Consider the following 12,090-nt stretch of genomic DNA (forward strand, 5'->3'; position numbering starts at 1 on the left):
TCCAACTTGCTCCTCAGAATGGAAGTGTAAACACAAGCAGTCATGCAGGAGTGGTACTGCTGTATCATGCAGCTGTGAGCTGACACTTTGCTTTAGGGAATCACTGGCTGCTTCTATGAAAATTTAGGATTGCTGCAACATGCCTGGCCCTGCAGTAGGGCCAGGCACATTTTTTAAATGGCTCCTTCTTTCTTTTGCTTACTGATCATGAAATCTTCCAAAGATTGATACTTTTCTCCTTTCTTTGAATGGTGAACACTAAATTGAGATAAACTTCAGTAGTGCCCTCATGTTTCCATTTTTTCATAACATCGTTTGAACAAACAATCTGTGCTGACTAATCCTCTGTACAAATATTACTCATGTTCGCTGCCATGTGATTGCAGATCCATTATTCTCCAAACACAGAAAACAAGTACTATAACATGCTTATGTCTAAAGAGTTTCTCTTACTTGCAAATGTAACAAGGTAATACATTTGGGTGGCTGATAGCTGTGCAGCTGCTGGCAGAATTCCCACACATGTTTTGCCATTAGATAAGTCTGTGGTTGGTAATGGTCATGTTGAGATAAGGGATGTTGCACTTAGTCATCTAAAAGTAATCATCTATGTGTTGAGTGTTTGCAAGAGGTCTTAAAAAGAAAACTAAAAAAACTTTCCTGATACCATGGAAAGGGCTCTCAAATATATCAGACTTGCTGTCCAGTATTAAGCACAGCAGATCTTCAGTCTTCTACTCCATGTATGTTCATAAATGAGTATGAATGGGAAAAAAAGGTATGAAGTGTGAGAAACCTGCAGCCTATGTGTTGTGCATTCAAGAAACAGTAGTGAGAGGCCATAAATTTGACGGTTCTGAAAATTCCTTAGGATATATCAGTTTTGCAATACCTGCTGCTTTTTCTTGATAAATATGCTCTCTCTTGGTTATGGTTGTCTTTCTAGATTTTTGTTTGTTTTTCTCAGCTCCTCAATTAAATTAATTTGTAATGTCAATAGCTCCAAGTGATGTTTTGAATATTAAATATCTTTGATAATGGAATTTTATTATGGCAGTATATGTATGCATGTGGAGAAAAGCAGGTTTTATGCATAGAATTGTGTAATTGTTGATTTCTAGTAGAAAAATCTTGAAGGACACTAATTTTAATCTCAACACCTGCAACTTATCCTTTCTGAATGAAATCCATCATGTGCACATATGCACATACTATATTTATACTGGTGTGCTGGATGTTATTACAACACAAGACAAAAATGTGAGATTTTGTAGTAGAGGGGAGGGGAAGAGTATTTGGGCATTTCAATTAACTTCCAACAATCAATGGAAGAATTAAAAATGCACACTCTGGGACAGTGAAAGGAAACACATAACCTTTTTATTTATTCGTGAAGACTTGCATATCTCAAAGAAAACATCTAGTAATTGTCAATTCTTAATCCCTTACAACATTTGGGAAGTATTAGTGAAGATCTTTTTGATGTTTCCAGATGTCTATTGCAAAAAAAAATAATAAAGAGTATGTGTTTGTAGCATAGCCATTTGAATTGATATGCCCTGGGAGGCGAATGAGCATGGTTTCACTTAAGATCTCCCAGTTTTCACCTTGTTCACTGAAACAGGCAGCATTTCAGCATTTCCCCTTTCATGTACAAGGGCAATGTATGCAGGTAACAGCTAAGTCTTGATTTACATGTAGCTTTCAGTTTTTCTAGTATAGGTTTGCTCTGTAGGAGGTGAAAAATTGCAGTGTTACTGCCATAGCCATACTAACCTTAACCTTAAAGCAAAACCTTATTCACACTTTCACCTAAAGTTTAGGGAGATGATGTAGAAAGAATAGTTTTTGGCAATACCTATTTCCATATTTTTCCACTGAGTCTTCATTAAGACTAAGTTTGTAAAGCCACTGCTAGGACCCTAAATTTGAGGCTTCCCTCTGCCACCTCTTTTAGGGGATGAGGTGGGAAGAGGAACAGAACTGCACACTAAGATCAATTCATAGCAGAAATTATATGAACATACTTTTACACAACTGGATTAATAGATAGGATTGCAGCTGTATCAAAATTGCATGATTGAATTGCAACTTGAATAAAGATTTTTGTCCATGGTCAGACACGATTTACAGAACCATTTAGACTTTCCACGGAATAACCTTCTTTGCAGGAACCATGGCAAAGAAGGAGGTTGTATTCTGAAGCAATGAAGCATAAACATTTTTCTCTCCTTTTAAGCATTGGGACTTCTGTAGGTGACACGTCTTGGCTTCAACTTTATGCAAAACACTGTACCATCTTCACAGTCTCCTCTCTGAAACAGTGTTGTGAAATGAAGTCTTGATTTCTCAGTGAAGGAGAGATGTTATATAGGTAAAGAGAGATAAGGATGTTTTCTTCAGAGTGAACAACAAATCACTTTTTAATTCCCCTGAGTATCCAAATCAGCTTGACTATGACAACACTCAGCAGTTCAGGATACACTGCTCGTAATGCTGTGCCCCCATAAACTGGATACCCCCATAAGTTGCATACACAACTTGCATACTAGAGAGCTCAAAGTTACCTGTGCAAGTATTCTGGTTCTGTGTAACATTATCCCAAATTTAGAAAGATTTTAGGAAGCTTTATTTCCATATATATAAAAATGCATAAATTAATAAATAAATAAGTGTGCATTGATTAATTTCTGAGCTTCAGAATACTTTGGGACAGTCTAATCTGGACAACAGAAAGTATCACAGTCTATAGTGGTGTGTCACAGAGTATTTCTGAAGTTCTGTATTTATATCTACTTGCCTGTTTCTCTCTTTTTGAGGTGAACCATGACTGAATGTGTCTGCTTTTTAACATTCTGAGGGATGCTATCCTTAAAATTATGATGTTGATATATGTATCTGGATAAATATATTTTTTGCAAGTCTTCATGGCCACCACATTCAACTTTAAGTATCTTCAGGGAGCACATTTGTATTTCTGGTGGCCAGCATGCCAACAACATTTCCAACAAGTCTGGAATGGTTTGAATCAAATTTGCTGGCAGTTACCAGGAGGGTATTTTATTTGTAGTCTTCTCACGGTGGTGAAGCGTTCTCTATTTGTGGGTATTGGAAGATGGTTACAGAAAGAAAGCCTTTAGTTCAGAGTTTCTCTGTGCTTTTCTTGTGCTTTGTCCTGTTTGTCTCTGTCCTGTTCAACCAGAGAGAGAGAAAAAAGTTTGTCTCCAGGCTCTTGCTGTGTTAGTATCTAGCTGTGCTCTTTACTGTCTGTAGTTTGAAGCCCTTGCACAGCTTCTTTTCAGAGAGTTGAGAGAGGAAAGAAGCTACTGTCTGGCTGAAACGCTCAGTTTAAATATTTTATCCCAGGTGATGCAGTTGCATCAGCCAGTTACCAGAGTGACTTAAACTCTGTTCATTGCAATGAACATTCACTCAAATACCAGTTTTAAATTTGAAATACCGGTTTTACCTGGCTGATTGTCAGAACACTGCTGTGAGAAAGTTAACAGATCTTCCGAGGGAATTGCAGTTTTGTGGGACACTAAATTTGATGATTCCTGCCAAAAAAAATTGCAAACTCTTTCTATGTCTCATAAGTTTCATTTCTCATAACCAGTATGCAGTATCCAGTCTCTTATTTCACAATACTGTCCTCAGAATATATTTCTGATAGTCTTTCTGTAAGTGCAATGCCCACTTTACTGAGAGATTAAGTGATTTGGTAAAGAAAATACAAGGCATCTGTGACAGAACTGTAGGTGGAACCAAAATCCATCAAGCCTTAGCCTGTGTGTTGCCAATAAGATAATAATTACTATCCAGTTAGATTTGAAATTAGATTTGAATGTGGGGTTCAAGATCACTGAAGTTGAGCAGGAGTCATTGATGCAGTAATCAAACACAAGGTTGAGGTCCTAAATTCTTGAGCACAGATAGGTACTTTTTTTGGGGATTCTGTGACTTCAAAATCTAAGCAACAGCACTGCTAATTCTGTAGTGTATATATTTACTTTGATCTCTGGAGCTAAGGGACTTGGCAAAGTGGAGCACAATGGGAGCTTTGGAGAAAATAAAGCATGTTCTTTTGTCACTCTTCCTGTATTACTGGAATAGGCTGATATCTTCATTTTGGCTAAAAGTTGTGGTTCTAATGAGAAGTTGTGTGAAAGTTGAGCTGCCCCTTGGTAGGTGAAGAAGTGTCGTAATTCTTTTTTGTGCTGACTGATGTGCTCGTGCTGCTCTGCACTGAGCTGTGTGATTCTTCTGTGCTGGAGCAGTGAGGTGGCAATGTGGGCTGTCTGGCACAGTGTGAGGTAGATTGCAGACTTAGTAAAGGTAGTCAACAGCATAAAATAGTTATTGACATCAGAGACAGTGGAATGAAATCATGCCTCTTCTGCTTCACTGTTCAGCTGGTAACTAATATCACATCCAGAAGCACCTTTTCTCCTCCATACACCTACCTGACCTCTCAAGTCTGTCCTGTTGATTTACAAAATAATAAATATTCAAGATACAATGAAGTGTTAGGTTTCTCTCATTGAGGTTCCTCCTCTCTCTTGAGTCACCAAATCGGGAATCTGAACCTCTTCCCCCAAACCTGTCAGTTGCCTTGTACACTTACTACACAGCTGTCATCCCTGAATTTCTAATTTTTCTCATTTCAGGTTTTAGTTATTCTAGCTCTTTACAATAAAATAGTAATAATAATAATAATAATAATAATGATAATAATAGGTTTCAAAAAAACCTAAAGGAAGCTTCCTGCAAAAATCAGGTGAATAGCTAAACAAAGCTGGTCCAGTATAATCCAAAAGCCTAAATTTGACAGATTGATTACATCTGTGGGGTGTCAGTAATAGTCAATAAAGATATTAGAATCTGTCTCCATATTTGCTATTTATCTACCCTTAACTGAGAAATGCTATAACTTGCCCTTTTTTCCTCGTTCTGTTTTTGCTCTTAAATGTTCTGCTTTAATGGGAATGCTGCTCCTCAGTGAGGAGCATAACACCCAGGGAAGGGTGTTATGAGAAGGTCCTGAGGCTCATGCACTGTGCCAGACAGCAGGCATTGGGTCTGGGCTCCTGTCCATGCTGGAAAGGAAGGAACTGGCCCCAACATCAGAGGAACAGCTCTGCTTAGAGCTGCCTCTCTGGAGTTGCAATGATCCCAGCAGCCTAAAGCACTCTGGCTGTGTAACAGAGCTGAGTTGTGAAGGTTGTGGAGGGAGGGTTCTGTGGTATCATTTTTAGTTGAGTTTGAACTTTGCCTTTCTGTGTTAGTGTCTCTTTTATTTTATATGTATCACAGGACTTCTGTTTGTAGCATTTTGTCTTTTAATAGGGCTAATAGAGCAATTTTAATGATTAATGATTTGATAAATCTTTGAAACAGTTCTATAAGTTAAATTGGGTAAATGTTAATAAAGAATATACATTCAGTGAAGCCAGTGAATATGTTTTATTTACTTGAAAATCCTGGAATCAAGCTCACAGCTTGCTGAGAAGGGATTCAGGTTAAGTTATCAGTAACTCCTAGTGTATGAAAATGTTGTGTAGTGCAGAAGGGAGGTGCAGAATCCCTTCCCTTCCTCCTGCTGTGTCCTTTTCTGCTCAGAAGATTCTAAATCTAAAAAGATTCCTTTTTACTTGTGATAATTCCTTTTAAAGTAAAAGCTAGTTTTTTGGGTTTTTTTTTTGGTGGGCTGCTTATGTCCTTTCACTGGAATGAAGGTTTTAATATACTGGATGCTATCCAATTGCATGCAGTAGTACCAATTAAATAAAAATTCTGTGTCACATGGTTGCTACTAGTAGGCACACACACATTTGTGTGTGTGCATAGGGTCTAAATGAGTTCAATATACCTTTTTTGTTTTGTTTTTCTTTTTTTTTTTTTTGGTGGTATGCAGTGACTTGGATACATACTTTAGTTCCATGTGTTTTAACAGATGCACACGTGTCACAGGCAACCAATTCACTGAAGAGAAAATGAATACATTGGTGAAATTAATTCAGGAACTTGCCAAACTAGTTCTGTTAACTAGTTCAGTTCTGTATAGGGATTTGGAAGTCAGTGGTTCGTGGTGAGAAGTTAAAATCTGGGTACTGATTGCTGAGAGCTTTGGGAATTTTCTAAAAGACTGTGAAGTGACAGAATCACAGATTGCCTTTGCTGAGATGCCACTGAAAAAAATACGGAAGCAATTACTAACCTGGACAGAAGATCCAGTGCTCATCCTCAGGATGTCACCTGCTGTGGAAATCTGAGCAAGTGTCAAACTCATGGTACGCTGTAATCTCTACCAAGGAAAGCTCTGTTCCACATTGCTCTGCAGGATTATGTTACTATGAGGTCTTTTGGCAAAAAAACAATTAAGAAATGCGTATAGTTTCTTGGTGATTGCTTTCCATATAGTTTGACCCTATAAGGTGTATTCTTATTAAAGCAAGAATGGCTCAGGACTTTAGGCTGTGAATCTGAAAAAATGAATGTGGAGCTGTTAGTTAACAATAAAGATGTTTCTGGTTTTTCCCATCAAAAAATTGCAAGTGACATTTACAAAGTGTTCCACTGTAAGGAAGCTCTGTATTTCCGTAAGTGGGCTATGATTTAAAATAACCCTCAAAGGTTCTACTGTTACAGAAATAGATCTGTCTTTGTAGGTAACTAACAGAGGGGTAGCAGTAAGGTGACCAGTCTACAATATACTTAGAAAATTATACTGATAATTTGTATTTAGATTTTTTGGCTGGGAAGAGTATTATTTTACAGTCCTGTAGAGGTTCTTCTGCTTTTATCCATTCAGTCGTGTTTTATAACATAAAACTGAGAATTGAAGCAGTAAATGTAGGTCATCTGAACCTTGTGAGAAATGTGCCTTGGGCAGCTATGAACATTGTCTTTCCGATACAGTAACTGGTTGATTATCACTGTTTTTTAAAACTATAACAGAGGTGAACTGCAAGTTACTTCTGAAGTTAACATTGTACCTGTGTCAACTGCATTTACTATTGTCAGATGCAACAGTAATAAAATTTATTTTAAACTTCTTGAATGTACAGGATTGTGCTATGCTGAGAATGTACTTACATCTTATATTCACAAACACAGTGAGGGTTATGGGTAGCTTGCACCAGGCTCTGCAGAATCATAAAGAAAGGTTGAAATAAAAAAAGCTGAAGTAAAAGGGCACACTGTATATGTGGAAGTGTAGTGTCTAGATGAAGAAGCTTTATTATTTCTCTCCAGTACCGGAGTTACGGCTTGATGTTTCAGCTGAGATGACTCATTGACAATTTCACTTTCCAAAAATTTTATTGCAGCTGAATAATGTTGTTGAAGCCTGAAATAAGGCTGGAATGCAGAATTTTGGTTGATACAATTCAGTGAATTTTTCATGTTATCATGTTATCCATATTTATTGCTTGATTTTATTGGTGTACTTACTTTTCCTATTGATTACTGTTTGTTAGTGAAAGACTCACTCTAAAGATACAACCCTCTGCATATTTTTGTGTATTTCATACAGGATCATGTTTAAAGACTTGCTTTTCTTTAAATGGACTTACTTTTCAGTAGAAAGTATTGGGTTATTTTTTTCCTTATTCTTTGTAATCAAAATTCTTTGACGTTACACTTTCACATTTTTGCAGTACTGATTTTTCTTATTTTTTCTCTTAAGTTTTATTAATCTTTAACATCTAGAATCATCGTATAGCAATTAATCACATAGTTTAAGGTCTTGTTTGATAAAATCAGGGAAGCGATTGAGGTACTGATAAAAAGGATCGTTTAAATATGGTAAGCAAATAGAAGAGAAATTGGAAGTTAGGACATTGTTCAGCTGATTGGTTCTCTAGTATGTTAAGAATTCAATGGATTTCCCAAAATACCTGTAAGAGAAATCGTGTTAAATATTTTGATCTTTTACACCGCAGTCCCCCAAACTATTGAACAATTGATTCAAATCCAGTCAAGTTTATTTAGTTGTTTTTCTTCAGTGACAATTGCCCCTATACTTATCAAGTAAAGTGAGAAACTTGGTATGTTCCAGAGACTGCTGGAAACGTGACTTGTGCTTTAGAATCCATTACTCTTTCCTGTCCTTTTTTTTGGTGTGAAATATAAAATACATGCAAATGATTCCAAGATTTGCAAGAAGTGTGTAGAACTCAGAGTGCAGGAAGCGGCTATTTTTATTCACGAAGTGATTGTGGGACTGTATCCTGGTGGCGTCATGAATTTGCCTCTCAGCAGACATATGGTGAGTTAATAAATAGGTTGTTGGTTGAAACGTCTGCATCAGTAAAATTTTGTTAGAGTGGAGTATTCTTTTCCTTAATTTTTTCTCACTGTGTTTACAAGTTGTTTGGTGGGGTTTTTGTTTTGTCCTGACCTTTATCCAGACGTTAAATGTGGGTAGTCAGCCAGAAGGGAATCTAGGCCCTCACTGGTTCTGTCCCTTTCATTTGGGAAGGAGAGGATGTACTCTCTGCTTCAGCCCTTGTGTGTCTGTGCTCTGTGCCTGAGTATATAGATAGGCTTTGTGTTGCCATAGTTCCTGCTTTTGAAATAGGTAGGCTGGAAGATTTATCTAGGGAAGAGTGAAAATGGAAACTTTTTTTTATGCCCACCAGTGCAGCTTGATGGGTGGTTGTTTCTTGGTTTTCTGTTTTGTGGGGTTTTTGTTTATTTGGTTTGGTTTTTGTTTGGTTTTTTTGTTTGGTTGGGTTTTTTTGTTGGGGTTTTCGGTGCTTTTGTTTTATTTATTTTTTTTGTTGGTTTGGGAGGGGGGTTGTTGATTCTTTTTGTTTTGTTTTGTGGTTTTGGAGAGTTTATTATGTTTAGTTTGGTTGGGAGGTGGTGTTTTTGCTCCCCTCCCCACTCTCCTTCCTTCTGTGCCTATAAGAGAAGAGGGTGATTTTCTTCAGGTTCTGGGTCTAAGCTTTTATTTTACTTGAATGGTACACTTTTCAAATGGTGCAAGTTAAAGGAGAAAGACTGAGAGCAATGCCTTGAGAATTTTTTTAATTCTAAAGAGTGCTTTAAAGAGTAATTCTTAACTCTCTAATTTTTAAGGCTAATTTGAGTATTAAATGTAATTTGAACAGCTTTAAGTACTGCATATTATATTTAGACCTGCATGTTTTCATATGCAGACAACAGAATGGTTCTGGTATGTGATTGTAGAACCGTATTTTTTCAAGTCTCTGGGTGGTGGTGACTCTGTGACAGAATATGAGCTTTGCAGTCATTGAGAGTTATGCCTGGCCAGTGCCAGGCATCCCATGATGTACATAATGTAAGTTTAAATATTCACACTGAATGGCGTAGTATCTTCATGATATACTTGGGAACATGCTACAGTCAGGGGAAATGGTTATTACTGAACAAAATATATGTGGTGGCTTTGTTTCTGGACGTTGTCCGTATTCACACTGAGCACAGTTACTTAACTTTCCTCATTTTTCTTATGGAGAAGCAAACACTTAAATGTTGGGGTTTTTTTTCCAAACTGTAGTTTTAAAGAGACAGGGCAGGATCTAGTGAGGTTAAAATTCATGTTGCCAGGCCAGTGAGGTATGGTTTTGGTTTCCTTAACTAAGTTAATTGTCTACTGAATTAAATCATACATAATTTGGCTACATCAGAGATTTTGTTCTAGAGATGTTTTCAGGAATAATTCCTTGATAGAATCTGAATAGCGCAGATAGCCTTTGAGATGAGGAACAATTAATTTCCATTTTCACATTGTAAATACTGTGGAATTATTATAGATTGGATTTGCATATCGATGTTTTTTTAGTTATTCTTTACAAATTGTCCAGGAAAGTAACACTAGCAACTGATTTTGAATTCAGATTGTCCATACAGTTAAGGATTTTGGATGAAATACAGTGGTTTAATATAGTTTTAGACTTTAGTAGCATAGAAACTCCTTAGATTAATAGCATGAAATTCCTTTATTAAGAACAGTAATTCTTCACATTTCTTCTATTCATTAAAGAGTTCCTTTTTGTAATTTACCGTAAGAATGTTCCTGATTTGTTTTTCTTGAATCAACTACTGTGTGTAAAATCACAATAGCACCAGTGTTTGTTTTGTAAGGTAGTTCTTTTGTAAGGTTGTTTTTATACATAATAAAATTAATATGTATTTAATTTCCTGTTTTTCATAGGTTATGTATTAAAATGCTCATATAATGAATATAAGGAACAGATACAATTTTATTGAATAGGATAACTCAATAGATTGTTATATTTTGAAGGAAAGATATCTGATATTAGAGCAAAACAACTATTTTGCTTAAGTTACGTCAGCAAATAATTGGTAAAGTTCATTTTTTTTTAAATTGCTTTTTATGAATGAAAGAACGCAATGGGAATATCATCAGACAGACTGAGACTTGGTGTCCTGAGTTCTGTTCACTCTTCATCTGATTTGACTTGTTATTCTGAGCAAGATATTTAACTCACCACCTGTTTACCAGTCCTTGAAGAGGAGAACAAAACTGAGCTGTTTAGTTTGTCTGTCACACCTGAGGTATTGGTCACTAACCCTTTAGAAAGTATGTGCTAAGGAATGCACGGGATTCTCATTCTAATACAATTTCTAAAATAACTCCCTGGCAGTAGTAGGTTGGACAGAGCAGCTTATTGTTGAAGGCAATTTGATAGCAATTTTCTTGGAAATATAATACTCCAGTAATGTTGTTCAGTTTTAAAATAGTAACCTTTCTGCTTTGTTGACAATTTAATAATGAAATTATGTGGATATTTAAAATGAGCAGAGGACATGGCTTTGGAAACTAGTTCAGCATTGATAGCACTTGTTCCTCAGTTTGTTCTTACGGAGCACCAGGTTATTCTTAGAGGAAATCAGAGAGGAAAAAAGTCACAGATTAATCTTCTATAACTACTCATGAAGCAAACTAATAATGGGATTTCTTAATTATTGGAATTAGGGTTCTTTGCTATTGATATTCTCTTTGAATATTACATAAAGCTGATTAAAATAATTGAATGGTTTTTAAGTTTAGAGCATGCTGGGAAATGAAGTTAAATACCTTCTTGTTTCCATTATAGCTTTTCAAACAGTATCAGTCCTGAACATGAGCAGGTTACATATATGATATTTTAAGCAACATTTTAAAATATTTTTCCATTTTTGTGATACCTTTTTAATAGATGCCGAGGATGTGAAACGTGATGATAATTATGGATAATACAATTATGCATTATAACTGATACATTAGGGAGATAAAGGCTTTCTTCTTACTACAGGAAATGAACTATTCCCACTGAAATACTACCTCAATTAATTTATGGTTTTCTCTGTGCCTCTGAGCCATGGTTTTCTCATGCTCTGGGAATCCTGAGCATGGTTCTAGTCAGGTCTTGAATAAGATATAATTTCTGTTTATATGCTATATTCACCATAACTGTAAACACTTTTATTTCTGTGAACATCGAATACAGTGGATAGAGTTTAGAGATGGTGAAATAATTGTGTAACTTCTTACCTGTTTCTTTCAAATTCTGGTACATTATGCGTTATAGTATAATTCAAGGAAATTCAGTGTGCTTTAAAAATGGATGTTAAGTCTGATGTTTGATTCTGATCAATGCTGTACCCTAATTCTGTTCCCACCACTTTGCTTCTTCCAGGCCATGAGAGACTGCTCCCATGATGGCAGAGATTTGTATGAAAGGTTTTGTTGACCACTGCACGACTCTTAAATGCTAAAAGCAGAAGGCACTAGCTGGTAGCTCAGTGTGGAGCAAACATTTTATTTTAAACTTCAAAAACAATTATGTCAAAGAAAAGTCGTGCCAAGGGAGAGAAGTCCGACATGGAGACTGAAGCCCTGCAAGCTGCTAATGAGGAGCTGCGAACTAAACTAACCAACATCCAGATAGAATTTCAGCAAGAAAAGTCCAAGGTATTTGTCTGTCTCTATTTTGTGATCATTCTTTTAACAGTAGCACTGCTAGAAACCATGAGTTTGATACTAAAATCTGTTAGTCATAAAAGAAAAAACATGACAGAGGAGTGAGATCAGAAGAACATCTGATGAACTAAAAC

General features: G+C 36.3%; 1 protein-coding gene across 11 annotated transcripts in view; it reads left to right on the forward strand.

Annotated features, from left to right (window-relative positions):
- The window catches only part of JAKMIP1 (janus kinase and microtubule interacting protein 1), a 147,212-nt gene that overhangs the window by 52,211 nt on the left and 82,911 nt on the right, over positions 1-12,090 (forward strand). For 10 of the 11 annotated variants that reach the window (XM_032110301.1, XM_032110300.1, XM_032110307.1 and 7 more), the window contains one exon: positions 11,673-11,947. In XM_032110301.1, the coding sequence (XP_031966192.1) occupies positions 11,819-11,947 (129 nt within the window). In that variant the 5' untranslated portion in view covers positions 11,673-11,818. Of the gene's footprint in view, positions 1-692; positions 779-11,672; positions 11,948-12,090 lie in introns of those variants that run through there. The other variant, XM_032110306.1, reaches the window with a different exon arrangement.

This window comes from Corvus moneduloides, chromosome 5, assembly GCF_009650955.1.
Source record: "Corvus moneduloides isolate bCorMon1 chromosome 5, bCorMon1.pri, whole genome shotgun sequence".
Lineage (NCBI taxonomy): Eukaryota > Metazoa > Chordata > Aves > Passeriformes > Corvidae > Corvus > Corvus moneduloides.